This window comes from Rhinoderma darwinii, chromosome 5 (genome assembly GCF_050947455.1).
Source record: "Rhinoderma darwinii isolate aRhiDar2 chromosome 5, aRhiDar2.hap1, whole genome shotgun sequence".
NCBI lineage: Eukaryota > Metazoa > Chordata > Amphibia > Anura > Rhinodermatidae > Rhinoderma > Rhinoderma darwinii.
Genome location: NC_134691.1, coordinates 299,363,146 through 299,382,776, shown reverse-complemented (window position 1 = coordinate 299,382,776; position 19,631 = coordinate 299,363,146). Strand labels below are relative to the sequence as shown.

Here is a 19,631-nt window from a genome sequence, read left to right as displayed (position 1 = left end):
AATCCAACATGCCCGATCTTTATTTTCTTCAATATCTGCCATCAAAGGACAGTCAGGAGACCCCTGCACATGTTAGATTCTCCCTGGATCCCATCAATATTGACAGTGTCCACTAACACTAATCTTATGTATAAGGTGCAGCTTTAAAGAGGCTCTGTCACCAGTTTATAAGTGCCTAATCTGATAGGCGCTGTAATGTAGATAACAAAAGTGGTTTTTATTTTGAAAAACGATAATTTTTGAGCAAGTTATAAACAGCTTTAGATTTATGCTAATTAGTTCTTAATAACCAACTGGGCATTTTTTTTTACTTTTTACCAAGTGGGCGTTGTAAAGAGGAGTGTATGAAAGCTGGCCAATCAGCGTCATACACTTCTCTTCATTCCAGCCCTGCTTGTTTCACTGCACAGCATCATACACAGCGTGATCTCGCGATATCACGCTGTGACGGGACTTCCTCCCACAAGTTTTTCATCGGAGCCATGGAAGACTGAACAGACATCGCCTCCAGCAGATTCTAATAAACATCCTGGCATGGCTGGGGGCGATGTCTGTTGACTCTTCCATGGCTCCGATGAAGAACCTGTGGGAGGAAGTCCCATGATCTCACGAGATCACGCTGTGCAGTGAAACAAGATGGGCTGGAATGAAGAGAAGTGTATGACGCTGATTGGCCAGCGTCATACACTTCTCTTTACAACGCCCACTTGGTAAAAAGTTAAAAAACGCCCAGTTGGTCTTTAAGAACTAATTAGCATAAATCTAAAATTGTTCATAACTTGCTCAAAAAAGATTGTTTCTCAAAAGAAAAACCACTGTTGTTATCTACATTACAGCGCCCATCACATTAGGTAGGAGATAGGCACTTATAAACTGGTGACAGAGCCTCTTTAAACAGGTATGTCTTATCTCTTTATAACCTAGTCTCATTCTTAAAGGTTTTTGTGTCAGAGCAATTCAATCAGCTGTTATTGAAACCTTTAAAGCTACTTTAACCAATATATTAAGAACATTTAATTATGAGTAATTTCCTTCTATATAAAACAGGAGCATTTTGGTTTAAAAAAAAAAAGAGAACAAATGAAGGGAAATGAATTTGTATTCATAGCTTATGGCTCCTTTATTTAGAAATGGGAGGAGCAAAAAGTGTCTTTAAGATATACAGTACTGTGCAAAAGTTTTAGGCAGTTGAGGGAAAATGCTGCAAAGTAAGAATGCTTCCAATAGATGTAAATGTTTGTTTTTTTTTTAAATTAAATTACCAAAATACAGAGCAAAGGAACAGAAGAGAAATCTGAATTAAATCAAAATTTGGTGTGACCACCCTTTGCCTTCAACACAGCATCAATTCTTAAAGGTACATTTGCACAAAGTCATGGATTATGTAGGATTGTAGTCAGGTGTATGATCAACCAATTATACCAAACAGGTAATAATGATTATTATTTTCCTTTGTAGGTTGAAACACAGCCATTAACTGTAATAGATATCACACAGAGAGACAATTCAAGAGCCTTTAACGCCAATGTATCAAATATAAAAATTATTAATTTTATTACACAAACATCACATAAAGTTAAAAAACAACAAACAAGTAATAGAAAGCTGTGTAGAAGGCTAAAAACTGGGTGAGGTACAGCCAAACTGTGCTACAAAGGTGAGGTTGAGGAAGAGCGTTTCATGTCACAGGTCCATGATGGCAAGACTGAGCACAGCAACAAGACACAAGGTAGTTATACTTCATCGGCAAGGTCTCTTCCAGGCAAATATTTCAAAGCAGACTGGTGTTCAAAATATGGTGTTTAAGCTCTTTTGAAGAAGCACAAAGAAACAGGCAACCTCGAAGACTGCAGACGCAGTTATCAGCCAAGGAAACTACGGCAGCAGATCAAAAGCACATCATGCTTACTTCCCTTTGAAATCGGAAGATGTCCAGCAGTGCCATCATCTCAGAACTGGCAGAAACCAGTGGGACCAAGGTACACCCATCTACTGTTCGGAGAAGTCTGCCCAGAAGTGGTCTTCATGGAAGAATTGTGGTCAAAAAGCCATACCTTCGACATGGAAACAAGGCCAAGCGACTCAACTATGCACGAAAATATGGGAACTGGGGTGCGGAAAAATGGCAGCATGTTCTTTGGACTGATGAGTCAAAATGTGAAATAATTGGCTTAAGAGAAGGCAGTTTGTTTGCCGAAGGGCTGGAGAGCGGTACAATAATGAGTGTCTGCAGGCAACAGTGAAGTATGCTGGAGGTTCTTTTTAAGTTTGGGGCTGCATTTTAGCAAATGGAGTTGGAGATTTGTTCAGAATTAATGGTATCCTCAGTGCTGATAAATACAGGCAGATACTTATCCATCATGCAATACCATCAGGGAGGCATCTGATTGGCTTCAAATTTATTCAGCAGGACAATGACCCCAAACATACAGTCAATGTCATTAAGAACTATCTCCAGCGTGAAGAAGAACAAGGAGCCCTGGAATTGATGATATGGCCCCCCACAGAGCCCTGATCTCAACATCATCGGATCTGCCTGGGATTACTGGAAGAGACAGAAGGATTTGAGGAAGCCTACATCCACAGAAGATCTGTGGTTAGTTCTCTAAGACGTTTGAAACAACCTCCCTGCTGAGTTTCTTCAAAAACTGTGTGCAAGTGTACATACAAGAATTTATGCTGTTTTAAAGGCAAAAGGTGGTCACACCAAATATTGATTTGATTTATTTTTCTCTTCTGTTCAGTCACTTTGCATTTTGTTAATTAATTAAAAAAATATTAACAGTTTACGTTTTGAAAGCATTCTTACTTTGCAGCATTTTTCCACAACTGCCTAAAACTTTTTGCACAGTACTATATATCCATAGAACTATGGAAATATAGTGGATAACATTACCATATGCACTTGACCTATGCAGCTGACATGGTACTGCTTTGCTTCTAACACTGGATACTCATTATGCTGCTAATTAAATGTAATTGATAAAATACCCAATTACTTGTTGCATGGAAGGCTCATTTACTTGTAATGTCCCTGATTACTAGCTGACAGTTATACCAGACAGACAAAAAAGTTTCAAAATATTAAGCACAATGGGGATGTTATACTATCATGCATGTGTTATATGTAACTTAGAACGTAATCATGCAGAATACATCAAGAATATACGCACAGAATGATATTAAGAACAGGGGCTCATTTACTTCTTCTGGATACAAGGTATTATTTTTTTGGTCTAGTCAGTACATGTATGCTTTAAAAAATTGTAACTGTTGCTGATCGAAAAATTGTTATGTATGAATTGTATAGAATTTAGTATTATGAGTAGTATAAGTAGTGTAGTCTTTGTAACTGCTCCAATTATAAATCAAGCATTTTCGAGAATTTAGCAGAATTAACCAACTACAATCAAAAAAATTCAGTTTGTTTTTTTTTACAAATTACTGTAGTGCTGTTATTTTGTTATGCAGCACCAGAAAAGTATTGGCCTAGAGCTATGGCATATTGTAAATCTGATTATAGACATTTCCATTTCTAATACTTGGGAATTTAAAAAACTCAGCTCAGGCGGGTACTTGGGTGGGAGTTTATTTCCTTTTTTGCTCTGCAAGTAATTATCTAAATGCTAAATGTGAGCAATTCCTATAATAACATGATATTATGAAATTAATATTTAAGCAATTTCAGATTTCTGAAAGGTTTAACAAAAGTGAATGTTAGGTGTCCTATAGTTTTTTAGGCCCTGTTCAAACCACGTTTGTGATGTACGTTTACCGACTAAACATGTCCATAGGGCTCCATTAGCCTGACGGTTGGTGTACGAGAGGTAACTTTTTTTTTAAGGTATGGAATAGCGTAGAAGACTCTTAGTAGCATCCAACAGGATTCTGCAAAAAAATGTATCCTGCGAGGTATACATTTTTTTTAATATGGGAGCCTATGAATGACGTATGCCACTGCATGACATATGCCACAGGCATCTGTCAAATGTATACAAGCTTTTCAATAGCTTTTCAGGATGTATCTGTTAAACTCATCCCAGTCTATGGGTGAGGGATGCCACTGTTAGGCACCTGTCACAGCCTACATTTAACATATAAGTCGGGAGCTTTTCCTTTTTTGCTGACAATATTGCTGTATATCAGTGAAAGATATTGTAGAACTGGACCATGTATACTCTGGACCATGTATAGGGCTCTGAACACTTGCAGACAAAAAAAACCCCATTGTCTTATGTGCCACAGTGAGGGCCCTGAATTTCTTTAAGGGTGACATATTCAGGCATCACTGCCAACTGCAGGCCTCTGGAGACGCAAGTGGGCCAAATTTTCAGACCATTATGAAGGCATATGAATTAGCTCATTGTGCAATAAATGTGTTTAGCTCAAATGAAAAACTGTTTAATTTGTTCTTCAATTGTCCTGTAAGCAAAGACTGTTTTTGCCAGATATTTTAATGCGTTGGGGCATGAAATTATTTACTCTGGAAATAACACAGCATTTACTTTAATAATAATTAATAGTACATAATTATTGTTGCACTATAGAAATGACTTTACATGATCACCACGGTGAGCAGTATTGCACTAGTACAGCAGAAAGGGACTGGCAATATAATAATTCAGAAGTATAATTTAGCATAGATTAGGCTTTACTCCACATGAAAGATAAATCTCTGGGGGGCCCAGGCTCTGAATTGATAATGGTTTCCCGTCACAACTAGGCTCATGAGATCCAACAGAAGATAACCCTACCTCAGGCTAACTAGACAAGGAGTTAATTTACTGCTAAGGTTAAAAGGTTATCCCACTACAACCCCTTTCATTTTACTTTTTGACCCATGAATCAGAAAGATAATAAAAGTAAGTTAAATGAGACTCCAACCTCTGAGAGCCCCACTGTTGCCAAGAATTAGGGGGCAAGACATCCCTTGGGTGAGGAGCAGGATGAGTATGAGCTATCCCGCTCACTTGACTGTTTCTGTAACCCACATTCCCTGTAAGGCTGTTTCAACAAGTCTCATCTACACGCTGCAGAAAACTTCCCTGCGAAAATTGATTTCCAAATCTGCATGCAAATTTCTGATGCGGAATGGTTGCGGATTTGTTGCAGGTTTTCCCCATTCAGTGTAATGGGGAAATAAAAATCTGCAACAACTGACAATTGCTGCAGATTTTGCTACAGATTACCTGCGGATCCAACCAGCCTCCTGTGATGACATTTCGTCAGATATAACTGCTGCACACAATCACAGGCTGCTGCAGTCACATCTGATGAAATTTCATCACAGGAAGCCGGGTATACAGAGACCAGCCAGGGGACCAGTACTGCGTTGCCATGTTGGCTCCAGGGGAGTCTTTATGCAAGGGAAAAGTCGCTACAAAATCCGCACCAAAATCAGCCTGATAAGCTCAGAGAGGCAACGATTTAGCAAAGAATGGAAATAGCCAATAAACCACAATAAGGAACGCTGAGAAAAGCCGATCAAAGCTTCTGACATGTCAAAATTGTTTCAGAGTTTAGTTACACTTTAATGATTTATCAAGGCCTTTGACTTATTTTAAATGTATCTAGTTGAGGATAAAATGTCATTTTAAATAGGCATAACTATACTAAACTGAAGAGATTGTGGTTGCACTCCACCCTGTAGCCGGAGGGGGCCCAAACATTCGCTCTACCCATATGATGAGACTAGTACTAATACAATAAATTATGTGTGATCATTTGAGGCCCCATGTTACAGATTTGGCATTGGGGCCCAGGCATCCGATTTTAAGACAGGGTAATGTAGCATTGCATATAATATAAGAGTGACCAAAAACTGCATAATTCATTAGTAAAAATAAAATGTAACTACAGCTTTGACTGAAGTAACATAATAGATTATTATTGTGATAATATTCTAACTTTTCTTGTTCTAGCAAAACAACCTGTAGGTTGATTAGACATGAATCACGTAAAACCTTCTTCTGACCCCACCGAGATTTTAAATGACATCTTTAGTCTTAATGTCGTCATGGTGACAGTTCAATCACTTCTTCCGCCAAGTTTGACATTCTTAATTATATTTGAAAGCTGCTTTAAATCATCAACAAGAAACACAACATATGTTTTAGAAGCGTCCAAATATATCCTGCGTTAATAAATCATTAGCAAAGTGTGAAACCTGAATGACAGACAAACACTAGTTGTTAGGTGATATCAATTATGACTATTTAATAAGCAATGACTATTGCATTGTTATAGTGGCAATTCATCAGTTATACTCAAAGGGTACTTTAACATGGCCCGACATGGGCTGTGAAAACGAGCACCGATCAATGAGACAGCTCTTTGATCTGCGCTCATTTGCTCGTTTTACAAGGAGCAATGATCGCTAATGTATGGGAACGAACAATCGTTACCACAATCATTCGTCCCCATGCATTTCCATCATGCCGGCAGCAAATCTTCCTGTTTCCACAGGAGAATAAGCTGCCGACTAGCGACCATTTTATTGGCCAAACTAGCTGATCAGCTCTGACATTATGAGAAATTCTTATTTGACTATTTAGTAAACTGATCTTTCAGCCAGATAGAATAAGAGTTTAATGTGTTGCCAAGTTCCATCATGGATAATTCATGATGATGGCAATGGGAAAAATATAATCTTTTCCTGGACAAGTGCATAATTCCTTCACTGATGCCACTTAAAATAAACACTCTCCTGTATATATCAGAGCAAAGATTATGCGGAGATGGCTAACTAGGTAGTTTGCATAGTCTAGAGCAGTGGTTGGAAACGTGGCGGCCATGGGGCTACATGTAGTCTGCTGGGGATAAGCCAGAAGCCCCTGGCTCCCTTCTCCCAAGTGTTCACAGTTCAGTGAACAACTACCAACTAATTACAATTGTAGGGGTACCATGCTCTCTATTTGCAATCATAGTCATAAAAGATACTGTATTTATGTATCTCCCATCAACTACAATGGGGAGTAATAGCCCCCATTGACTTTAATCTGTGGACTACTTAGCGTAGGAGGTTGACCACCTCTAGTCTAAAATATAAGCACTATTATTGAAAGTAGGGAACAGTCCCTGGTAAAGGAAGACTTTGGAAAGTTCGAACAATTTAATCCCAAACCAAAAGGCTTTTTATATTTGGATGGAGACAATCTCTAAGAAGCAAATAATAACAACTATGAATTTTACAACTTTTTGCATTACAGAGCTAAAGTAACTAGAGAGTACCTACTTTATATTTACACTTTTCATCACTATTGGTAAATTTAAAATGGATTAATGTTTTAAAGGGGTTGTTTCATGACAACAACCCCATTCCATATGCCCTATTAAGACATATGTACGCCAAAGACGGGCTCCTATGATAGGATTATCCACCTGTGAGCTAAAGCGGAGAATTGCTTACAAATGTTTGCTGCTCTGTTAGACCCCACTCCTTCAGGTATTACATCGTTGCCCATTCTTTTAAATGGGCATGGCTCGGGAAATGTGTGGTCAGACGCAGCTACAGGGACATAGATATAGGGGGTGTAGAGGTAGCAGTCACACCCGGGCTCTTGTGCCTCAGGGGTCCAAAGGCCTCTATGCCGCATAAGATGACACCAGTATTATAAACGGCACATGGTAGGTGGGGGGACCCTGTTACCGATTTTGCATTGGCGCCCAAGAGCTTTAATTTGCGTCTCTGTACAGCTGGTGACTACAGCAGTTTGCAAAGAAATGAATATTTAATTAATCTGTACTTTGCAATAAATTTGGAGTGAAATGACAGGATATGCTCATTGAGCCTACATAAACAATACATCAGAATTTACTTAGTGAAACATTATTTCCTGCCCTTTCAAGCATTGTAATGTTACAGTCTACTTGTCACCATGACTTGCAAGAAAATCGAAACTGTTATATCATAATAATAGGATCCTTGAGGCGACCAGGGTATAAATGTAATAGCTGGTGATATTATGTGCAGGAAGCTGCATATTTTTTTCTTGTGTAAGATCTATTCATTCTGGTGTGTTTGCCATTATTCAAATTAAGCAGAACAAAAAAACGTTCAAACTGAAAGGAAATTAGAGAAAATAAACTTCCCTCTAACAATACCTAATTACAAATATTGCTAATTGTTGTTTACTGCAGCGGAAGAATCAGGGCACACAGCCAAGTGCATTAATAGGCTTTTAACACATGCTTGGAGCATTGCTTATTTGCCAGCACGACTGTCAACAGGCTATACTCCCCTCTACCAACTCTTTTCAATACATCTCCAATGGTTTAAGACCCCTGTAGATCAAACTGCCATAGTCCCGAATATATGGGAAAGTACAGAGACTGCGTTTTTGATGAGTAATTTAAGTAACACACAATTATCTATATCAAGGTTCCCTGGGACATACTCAGAGATTCCCACTTTTATAGTAGGCTTGACTAGGGCCTATTCACACGAACGTGGATCACGGCCGTTAAAACAATGCCCGTCACACGGACCCGTCTATTTCAATGGGGCCGTTCCCACGACCATTGTTTTAACGTAGCATGTGAAGGGTCCATTGAAAATTGGACATGTCCTATTTTTCTGCGTGTCACGCATCCCTCCATAGACTGTAGTCTGTGGGGGATCGGTGACAACGCTTCCCGCACAGGTCCACCTCGGTTTTTCACGTCCGAGGTGGGCTACGTTCGTGTAAATGTCTGAGTTTGTGTGAATGTCCGATATCCACCTGCTCAAATACACCAGGCACAAAGGCAGGCAAAGCAGTCAATAAATCTTGGCCACAACCGCACTGGCATAGAATTATGGAATAACTTGCTTGTCCCACACACCAGGCTTCTTTAGGGTTTGGGCTAGAAGAAGAGGCGACTCATTAATTTTCCCTACTTTCCTAAGTAATAAGTGATGGGAATCGTTGGTCTATTTAATTAGTCATAAAAAGTTAGTGAAGTTCTAGTACAAAGCTTTGCCTACTAAGGTTAGCAAATTCTAATCTTGGAAAGTCTAAAAACTTTTTGTGCTTTAATGGATGTTTTCAATTAGCACTACTAACTCATTTTCTTAGAGCACAGAGCTCAGTCATTTGGGTTATAGTAGATTTAGGCCTTCACACACAACTTTTAGGTGCATTTTTCAAGTGAATGAGGCTGAGGTGCAATACCAGATGTCAGCACATGAAAGAGGGTGGCGTTGTTTATGAGGAAAAAAAGCAGACTTTTGTTTCTAATGTCAAACAACCCTTTTTACACTAGAATGACCATAGAGTGATGTAAAAATTGTCAGACAGCAGTTAGCGATCAGAATTATTTAAATGATAAATTATTGTCAGACAAGAAGCCATAACTTCTAGAAATATTGTGTCAATTTGTGTATTTTGTGGTGTTATATATCCCCCACCTGGATAATGGTTAATTCACTTCTCCGTAGTAATAGAATAATGAAAAAAATATATAGATCCGGAGTACTAAAATATAACTTTTACTAGTATGAATAAAATAGGTATGAACAGATATATATATATATATATCTGTTCATACCTATTTTATTCATACTAGTAAAAGTTATATTTTAGTACTCCGGATCTATATATTTTTTTCATTAGAAATATTGTGTGCAGCAAGCAAATTGACATGAATATGTGAAAAAAAAAAATAGAGCTAAAAAAGCATAGTCATTAAAACTTCTCAATTGACGCTATTCACTAGTGTTAACTTATAGGATCACCTTTGTGAACACACATTAAAGGTGTTTTTTATTTCCAGAAACATTGCTACTCTTGTCCATGGGCTGTGTCTGATATTGCAGCTCAGACTTATTCACTTGAATGCTAAAGAGCAGCAATACCAGACATGGCCCATGGACAATAGTGGCGCTGTTTGTGGAAAAAGGTAGACACTTTTTTCTAATCCTGAACAACTCCCTTTATGTGCAGATACTCTCCTATCAGAATTAACTGCATTTCTGGAGAGTCAAAATTGTTAACATTCTTGAGATTGATGTGGTTGAGGGAGAACAAACAAAGTATGCACAAAAATGTGTATTTTCTGGTGGGGATGAATAGCTAGTGTGATTTATGTGATCAGTAATTTGGACAGATACATAAACTGTAACAGACGTGTTTTGTAAAGAGCATTTTGTTTAGGATGTAAACATGGAAATGGCATGCAAGTGACTGAGTTATCCATGTGAAAAAAGCAGCAATTTGACAAACAAGAATGATTAAAAAGGATGAACATGCAAACCAGAAATTATAATTGGCATGCTAGCAAAAAAAATATATCAATATTTCAGAAGAAAGTATTTGCAATGAATGCATCCATGGATTTAGAACTTAAAACAATTGGTTAAATGCTCTACAAATGTAAAAATGGGTTGTACATTTTAAGTTCCATTGCCAGTAACTCATTGCATCGCTTGATCGATGATGTACCCTCATCTGAAATCTTTTTGTTATTTATTTCACTCTTTGTAATGGAATTGTTCCCATATTTGACCCCTCAATCCCCATACAAAGATGAAACAAATGTATCAAAATAGAAGAAACTACTGTATACCAAATGGTTCAAGCCATTATTGTATACAGATCTACTCACAAAAAGTTAAAATACAATGGGGTCTTTGACATGCTTTTGATTCAAACGGACCCCAGGTGCTATTATAATCTTACCCTCATCCCTTCAAACCGTGATAAAGCTCTTAATGGTCTCAAAGCTCTGAGGGTCCTAAGAGATTTAATAGGACCAAAGTCGGAGAATCCAAGTGCAGTTGCTATGAGGCTTATTAAAGACACCTGAATGGAGACATAAAGCAGAATCCAAACTGTTAACTCACTTTGGTTATCTCCATCACTTAAATGAGAAGAGGAACCCTGGACCTACAAAAAGCAAATGTTGTTAAGTGTTGGGAAGGAGCTGCAGTCTGTAGCGATACAGAGTCATTTCAATGTGCTTATATTTTGACATTGAACATGAGACTATGGTAATGCCCCCAAGTAAACCCAATAGACAGAATTACAACAGTCTTCAACTATAGACATTTAAGTGACTTCAGTATTGCTACTTATACTGCAGCTTCTTAACCACAACGTGAAAGAAAAAAAGGTTACATTCCTGTAAAAGTAAAATTGATTAGATTCATGCACAGAATTTTGGTGAAGTTTACCCTTACCCTCATTCCTTCAAATCTGGACAAGGCTCGTAGAGGCCTCAATGCCCTCAGAGTTCTGAGAGACTTCACGGAACCCACTTGGCCTTGGCCATTCCCAAAAGTTGCTATCAGACAAGCTACTGAAATCTGTATAGATTGAATGAAATATAAAATTATTGATCAGATGCAAGCATATCAAATTGGAGCCCGTCTGTTGTCTGTAGTCATCGTCTGGTCTCGTTCTTTTGGTTTTCATTTGGGAAAGTGATTATTTTACAAATCAAGTTGTAAGGCAGACACATTTCAAATAGTGTTATACTGAGTATAGTTTTAATAACGGTTTATTGATCACCAGCTCCTTAAATATATTATATTGGCATTGATAGCAGCTCAACAATTAAGTGCTGCTGAATAATAAACTCAACTTACATCAAGACATATGCAGTGCTGTATAAGTAAAGGGTTTCTAAAGTTATCGGTTAACTGGCTCATAGAAGATCTAGGACGTGAGATAAATTCAGCCTCTTTTGTACTGTGGGTCTATCTACTTTGTAGTCAACAATTGAGTTTATCACTTTGATTTTCATCGGTCCCCCTGTGATAATGATCGACCCGTCTGTGCTAATGTTTACATACCTACTTATTTCGGGATTGCAAACAGCCAGTTGATGGGGACTAATAATATAATTTGTGAAGCAATGCTTCAAGACATCTTGTTTATTGCTTAAGAATAACAGCATTGTCTAAAGTATATCTGTAAATATAAATTTTGTATTCTGGCTGAAATAACAGAAATCCTTTTAGCATAAGGAAACACTAACGTGGCAAGGCTCTGTTGTGGGTAATGTGTGATCTGTTGAGCATCAGGAGAGAGAGAGAAGGTGTGCATGGGCTCTGTCAGGGGACAAGAAAGAGATACTAGGAGGCAGGGCTCTGTCGGGCTAGGGGATGGAAAGTAGCAAGGGCTAGAAGAAATAAGAGACAGTAGGTGGGCTAAGGCTCTGATGGGGGAATAGGGAGAAATTAGGTGGCAGAGCTCTGGGGGGAAGGAGGGGGAAGGGAGAGTAGTATTGACAGGAATGGGGTCAAGGAGAAAACCTAACATGTCAAGGGCTCTGGAGATGGGCATGGGGGAGACAGTGGGTGGCAAGGGCTCCATGGATAAGCATGAGGAGACAGTGGATAGCAGGAGCTCCGTGGAGGCGCAGAGGGGAGACAGTGAATGGCAGGGGCTCTGTGGGGGGGGGGCAGGGGAAAGGCCGTGGTTGGCAGGAGCTCTGTGGAGAGGCAGAAAGAGATAGTGGGTGTTAGGGGCTCTGTGGAGGGGCAGCGGGAAGAGAGTAGATGTCAGGGGTTCTGTGGAAGGTCAGAGGGAGACAATAAGTGGCAGGGGGTTTGTAGAGGTGAAAAAGTAGGCAGTGGGTGACAGGGACTCTGGAAGGGTGTAGTGGAGACAGTGGATGGCAAGGTCTCTGAGGGAGAATAGGGGATGACACTTAAAAATCACTGCACTGAAGCTGCTGCTGCTGCTGGATGTACAGAACACAGGCAGGCAGCAGCTTCAGTACCTCCCTAACTTTCCTCCCACAGTCGCACACAAATCTGCTGCTTCTGATTGGTTTTGCTACAGGACGTCTCTGAGGTCTCCCGCCACTGTGGCTTGCCTGGTAGAAATATCCTCCTCCTCCTCACATGGAGCATGCACGTCATAGCGCTGTGAGGAGAGGAGAAAGGGCCCATTCACCGCTGCCCACTTCTCATCGCCACCCACTGAAGCACAGCCATGGAGCCATTTATAATTTTATTTTGGGGGGAATAGCAGGCCCCATTACATTGCAGGGCTCTTTCCTTTCCCCATGGTAAGATTATGCTGGCTCCATTGCAGCAGCGGCCGCCCCCTCTATTTTTATAATTGTGGCAGGACCCCTGACAGCAGTACCCACTGTACTGCCCTGATGGTGGACCTGTCTGGACCCGAGTGAAGTGCTAACCAGTGAGCCACCATGCTGCCTATAGCAATTACTGTTTGTGCAAAAGAGGACCTGTCACTAGGTCATTTAAGTTGAGCTGGTTTACTGACCTGACTAGCGTGGTCTTCCTGATTCCAGCGCAGTTTTTCTTTTTTTTCTAGACCCCGGTTCCAGTGATATGGCCCACTGTGGTATTGGTTCCCTAAATGCTAATTTGCTGTCGTTAGTCAGGGGGTGGAGCTAGCTTCCCTGCCTCTGATGCTGACCAATCAACGCGAGGCAGATGAAGGGTAGTTCACGCACTGTTGGCTAACTACAGCAAATTAGCCTATACAGAGCTAACACAACAGTCTCGGGAACGGGGGAAGTCTAGGAAAAAAGAGAAAAACAGCGCTGGAATCATGTAGTCAGCGCTATTCAGGTTAGTAAACTAGTTCAACTTATATGACCTAGTGACAGGTCCTCTTTAATGCAGCTGCAATGCATCTATCAGTAAGAGTACCCGTTGACTGCAACTTTTGTGAAACTATCCATCCCTATAGATTTTTTTTAAAATCTTACACTGTCACACAGCAGTAGGGAAAATTTTCATAAACTTCTATTGCGAGAAAGCAAATCGCTTTTAGAAGCCCCCCAAAAATCACAATTTGTAACCTTTGTGGGAAAATCATGTGCCAGACATTGCCATATCTATTATTGTAAAGGACGACATACCACTGTACTTGCTGGCACCATGTACGACTGACAATTGTGTATCGAAATGTGAGGACATAGCACAATTGGAAGAGCCCATCGTTTGTAAATGGAAACATGTTCACTAATATTTTAATCATATGCACAGAACCAAAAAAACAGCTGTATGAAAAATTATTATTAGTCATTAGCAACAAATTATTTTGTAGGGTTTAGACAGCGCCAAATACTGATTATCAAACCATCACTAACACCTAAAGGAAGGATATTAATGCACCTATTCCTCTCCTGCCACTGTCCCAGGATCCACTTCACTGCTCGGGAAGTTCTGAATTACAAAACCCATTGCAGAACTGCTGATCTTTGGAGAAGGAAGAGTAGCCCATGGCATTACTATTATCCTTCTGTGTACATTCCTGTCATTCATTGTAATAAATAATATAACATATGGAATATTTTACCTGCATTGCATTATTATTTCAGAAAAATTGCACTCTATAGATTTATACTCTAGAAACATTTCAACACAGTAGACTTCTAACCAACACCAATTGTGCTTTTTATTTATGGCAAACATGAATCAAGATCTTTGGCACTAATATATATGGGAAGGCTTTATGTCCGATCTATCCCTCCTTGATGCTGCCTTGGGAGGCGAAGGTGATAATCCCTCTTGATCCCTGGATTTAAAGATGTAAATCCCACCTGTTGCACCCACTCAGCAGGCAAAGAAAATAAGACAAATGATTTCCCAACTGTAGAGCTAAGTGACAGATAGCAAGATCTATGTGTCACTGGAAAGCTGGTCTGCTCTTGTAAATACAGAACTTTCTTTCTACTTTCTAAATTGCAAGAGAATAGGCTGAACTGGGTTGATTTATGCCTTTTATCACCCTTAGGCCGGATTCACACGAGCGTGTGCGTTTTTCGCGCGCAAAAGGTCCGCAAAGGGTCCGTATGTCATCAGCATATAGTGCGCGGCTGCGTGATTTTCGCGCAGCCGGCATCATTATGATGACACTCTGTTTTTATGTTTGTAAACAGAAAAGCACGTGGTACTTTTCTGTTTTCATTCATAGTTTTGACTACTGTAGCGCGCATCATGCGCGGAACACGGAAGTGCGTTCGTGTGCCGTGCGCGGTTTTCAAGCACCCATTGACTTCAATGGGTGCGTGATGTGCGAAAAACGGGCAAATATAAGACATGTCGTGAGTTTTACGCAGCGCACATACGCTATGTGAAAATCACAGACTGTCTGAACGGCCCCATTGACTAACATAGGTCTGTGTGACGCGCGTGAAAATCACGCGCGTAGCACGGATGTATTATACGTTTGTCTGAATAAGCCCTAAGGCTGGGTTCACACGACCTATTTTTAGACGTAATGGAGGCGTTTTACGCCTCGAATTACGCCTGAAAAAACGGCTCCAATACGTCGGCAAACATCTGCCCATTACTTTCAATGGGCTTTACGATGTACTGTGCCGACGACCTGTCATTTTACGCGTCGCTGTCAAAAGACGGCGTGTAAAATTACAGCCTCCTCAAAAGAAGTGCAGGACACTTCTTGGGACGTAATTGGAGCCATTTTTCATTGACTCCAATGAAGAACAGCTCCAAATTACGTCCGGAAAAGACGTCCCGCAAAACGCGAGTACATGCAATTACGTCTGAAATTCAGGAGCTGTTTTCTCCTGAAAACAGCTCTGTAATTTCAGACGTAATTGCAGTTATCGTGTGCACATACCCTTAGGGTTTGTTCACATGAAAGATTTTTCTTTCTGAAATATTCTCTGTGGATTTGCCCAAGAATTTGCGGCAGAAATTGATGGCTGACCCTCTGACTACTGCATCAGATTTACAGTTTCATCAGCTGTGGATCTGCACTCGGATTAGCCCATGTCACCTCTTTTCTTTCTGTAACGTGGATTTTAAATTGAAATTAATGGGACGCAGTTAGTTGGTGGATTTTGGCACGGAAAACAAGTCGCAATCTGCATGAAAATCCGTTGTGTGAACACTACTTTAGATAAAAGCTTACTATGTGCTCCTTTTCACATTTAATTAAAGAGAGGGCGCTATTAATATTATTATATAAAAAATGAAAATATATTGTACAGATTTCAATCATACACTACAACTCTTAACCTGGTGGAACCTACACCCAATATAATATCGGCATTTGCTTACCACATATACATGCAAAATATATACCACAAAGTAAACCCCAGAGGCTGCTATGGTCCACTAGAAAGAACGTGTGGTGGGCTCTCCTTCCTCATTGGCACCACCAAATATGTAAAGAAGAAGATGGGGAAATCTTCTGAGGTTTAAAACTGCCCTTTTTCCTAGGAGGTATAATGACCTTCTGTTCCTGTATGAGGAGTTGTGGTTGGATCAATCTGCACCATTAGGGAAGTCACAATTCAATTTTTGCTATAAGACCTCCCCTAACAAGACCCTTGTGTCCCACACCCATGATGTGATTATATAGACAAAAATCTTTTACCTTTATCCTAGCACATTTGGTAAGATTGGATAACATTATTGTAATGTAAACCTTCAATATGCCAATTTTGTAAAAATATCACATTTACACAGTGGCACGTTGCGTTAAAATGTTCTATTTCATCAAAAATATGTATGTTTTAAAGGAAAACTCCACCCTCAATCCAGTTCAGGGTAAAGTTTAACACTAAGATGATATGAACAGGGTGCAGACTAGATGAAAATAATTTGGAGGTAAAATAACTCAGGTAGTTGCTGAGGTTGCCATAGGCTGCTATAGCTACCTGAAGCTAAACCCTGCAATATTTTTTATTTAGTAGCTCCTAATAATGTTCCAAGACATATAATAAAACTGCTATAAGTAATAAGGTAGGAAAACAGTCAATATAAACACAGCAATATTGTACAGGATTAAGCCAAAGTACTGGGAGAAAATGTGCAAAACATGTTTCTAGTTCATTGCATACAGAAGCAAAATGCTTGAACATCAGACAGAATGACTCAGAGCATGACAGTGATTTAAAGGTTCAGTAAAACGGAAGATACAATATATGTACATTATGCAGGGAAGACCAGAAAGCTGCCAGAGAAGGCATCCTGCAGACTAACAAACACTGTGAGCAAGTTTATCTCCGGTTTACTTTTATTATTAATTTCTAGGTTTAGTGTTCCTTTAATAGGGCAACAATATGGTGAAACAGTTAGGGTATGTTCACACGGCAGCGGCCGTTACGGCTGAAATTACGGGGCTGTTTTCAGGAGAAAATAGCTCCGTAATTTCAGCCATCATGGCATGTTGAGGCGCTTTTTCGCTGCGTCAATTACGGACGTAAATGGAGCTGTTTTTCCATTCAGTCAATGGAAAACGGCTCCATTTAACATCTGAAGAAGTGACAGGCACTTCTTTGACGCGGGCCTCTATTTACGCCCCGCCTTTTGGGCGTAAAAAAAAATGACCGTCGGAACAGAACATCGTAAGACCCATTCAAATGAATGGGCAGATGTTTGCCGATGCTATCGAGCCGCATTTTCGGACGTAAATCGAGGCGGAAAACGCCCGAATTACGTCCGTAAATAAGCCATGTGAACATACCCTCATACCAAAAGAGCAATGCAACTCAGAACTGTTTTTTCTTTATTCTAAAGCTGGGTTCATACCCACATTGGTGTTTCCATTCTTCTGCTCCGTCAAAGGAGCAGAACAATGAAAATACAGGAAGCAGCGGTTCTGTTGTATGACGGACGCCTTCTGCGCACGATGGAACCCATTGACTTTAATAGATTTTGTTTGCTATCCGTCAAGAACTCCCTGGTCTGCGCTGCGCTATTGTTTCTGTTTTTTTCAGCTGGATCTGTGACAGAGGCCCCTAAAGGAGCCTCCAACGCAGATGTGAACAGGCCCTAACCTGCCTGTTTTGATTGAAAATTCATACACTATCTAACAGCATATGAGGTCCTTATTAGGGACTCTAAATTTGCAAGATTAGGCAGAGAGTTTGGTCTGGTACTTGTAAGTAAAGGGGGTTTTACAATGGGCGATTATCGTGCAGACGAGTGTTCATAGAACGCTCGTTGCCTATAATTTCCCTGTGTAAACAGGGCAGCGATCAGCAGATGAACGAGCAAACACTCAATCATCTGCTGATTGTATCATTTTAAAAAAGTAAAAGATTATCGTTGTCGGTAGCACATCTCCCTTTGTAAACAATGCATGGGGACGAGCGATCGGAGTATCGACCGCTCGTCCCCATCCATAGCACGATTGTTGGCCAGTGTAAAAGGCCCTTAAGACAGTGATCCCAGGGATAGTAAACAGGATAGATATAATTCATCATGAGCTATGGCCAAACTTCTTCCAGCCTTGCTGAATAATGCAATACACAGGTCAGATTTAAGGGATCAGAGAAATGGGGGACCCAGGTATGGAAGACTTAGAAAAGGTGGCGGGGTTTGGTAGATCAAACTTTCAGGAATATTGAAATATACTCAAAGGCCTGACATTTAGATGGAATTTCCCAAAAGTTAATTTTCTTACATTCACTACACAGATAGCCAAAGTCTTACATCATGTATTGTACATATAAGTATAACCTTCAACTTACTAAAAATATTAATGAATGGTATAACTGATTTAGACAGCGAAGATCAAATTGTGCAAAAATCTAAATTATTGTTTGGTTCTTTATATAGTGCAGGTATGCACAATGGTTAATGGGTCCATGAAGAGATGATTTTAAAGGCAATGTCTCACGTATATTTTTTTTTACTAATTAAAACCAGATAGAAAACATATTTTTTTATCTATTTGTATTTTTTGATTGTAGATTTTTTATAAAATTTTCTGTACATGATTATGAGGGCAGCCATGTTGCCTGAGATGCTGTAACAGCATTTAGAGATATGCTTTACAGCCACCACAGGGACAATAGGAAATAATAGTCTGGAGATAACCTATTGACTTCTATGGAATGGTTTTCTAGGCATGATCTGTGACCTGTGCAGAGATCATTGTGTAGGGAGGGGGAGGAGGGGAGCTGTATTCATCACCTATTGGGTGGATCCTGTGTTATCTATATTTAGTTGTTACCTGCCATTATAATCCTGCCTGTGATGATAATGAGATGTCCTACAGAACAGGACGGGTCAGTCTATTGTGAGGCCCAGGCCAGAGTAAAATAAAGTGAGCAAAAATTCCTAGAAATTAAATGTTTAACATAAAAACTTGATTTAACTTGAGGTTCTTTTTCTTCATTGGAAACTGTGTTATGCTATCTGATTCAATGCTATGGATATTTCTGCCTGCCAGGACTTGAGCAGGAACAAAGGTAGGGTAGATGGGGGAGCTGCACAAGCATGTGCCTCGGATGCTAGATCTGGGGGAGTGCATGCATCACTGGTACCAGCAGCATAATAAAATGAATTAATAAAAGGAAATCATACTATTTTGGCAGCATATTAACTGTACGAAGCATAGGAGAGTAGGGCTATCACCTAACATTAGCAGTGAGTCGCTTAACTATAAATATCTGTATGAACATTAGTATATAGGGATTTGAATTAATTTGTGGGGGAGGGGAATCAAGCAGAATCTTTGCCAATGGTGAAATAAAGCCTAGCTTATGCTCTGACTTGAGTATGTTGTTGTTGTCAATAATAATAATAATAATAATAATAATAATAATAATAATAATAATAATAATAATAATGTTAATAGTCATAAAAAAGAAAAGTAGTATAGGAATAACAATAGTCATCAAATTATGTTTGTAAAAAAAAAGAGATTGTCCTTTTCCAAGTAGTAAGAATAGAAGTTTTGAATTAA

The 19,631-nt window shown here is 39.6% G+C and overlaps 1 protein-coding gene and 1 long non-coding RNA gene across 2 annotated transcripts in view; one reads left to right on the top strand and one right to left on the bottom strand.

Moving 5' to 3' along the window:
• LOC142652004 (sodium channel protein type 5 subunit alpha-like) overlaps positions 1 to 19,631 on the bottom strand; it is a 358,710-nt gene that overhangs the window by 25,376 nt on the left and 313,703 nt on the right. The window contains exon 22 of the mRNA XM_075827343.1: positions 10,659 to 10,781. Within this exon, the coding sequence (XP_075683458.1) occupies positions 10,659 to 10,781 (123 nt within the window). The remainder of the gene's footprint in view (positions 1 to 10,658; positions 10,782 to 19,631) is intronic.
• Positions 1 to 19,631, top strand: part of LOC142652008 (uncharacterized) — a 69,321-nt gene that overhangs the window by 34,528 nt on the left and 15,162 nt on the right. The window lies entirely within an intron of this gene.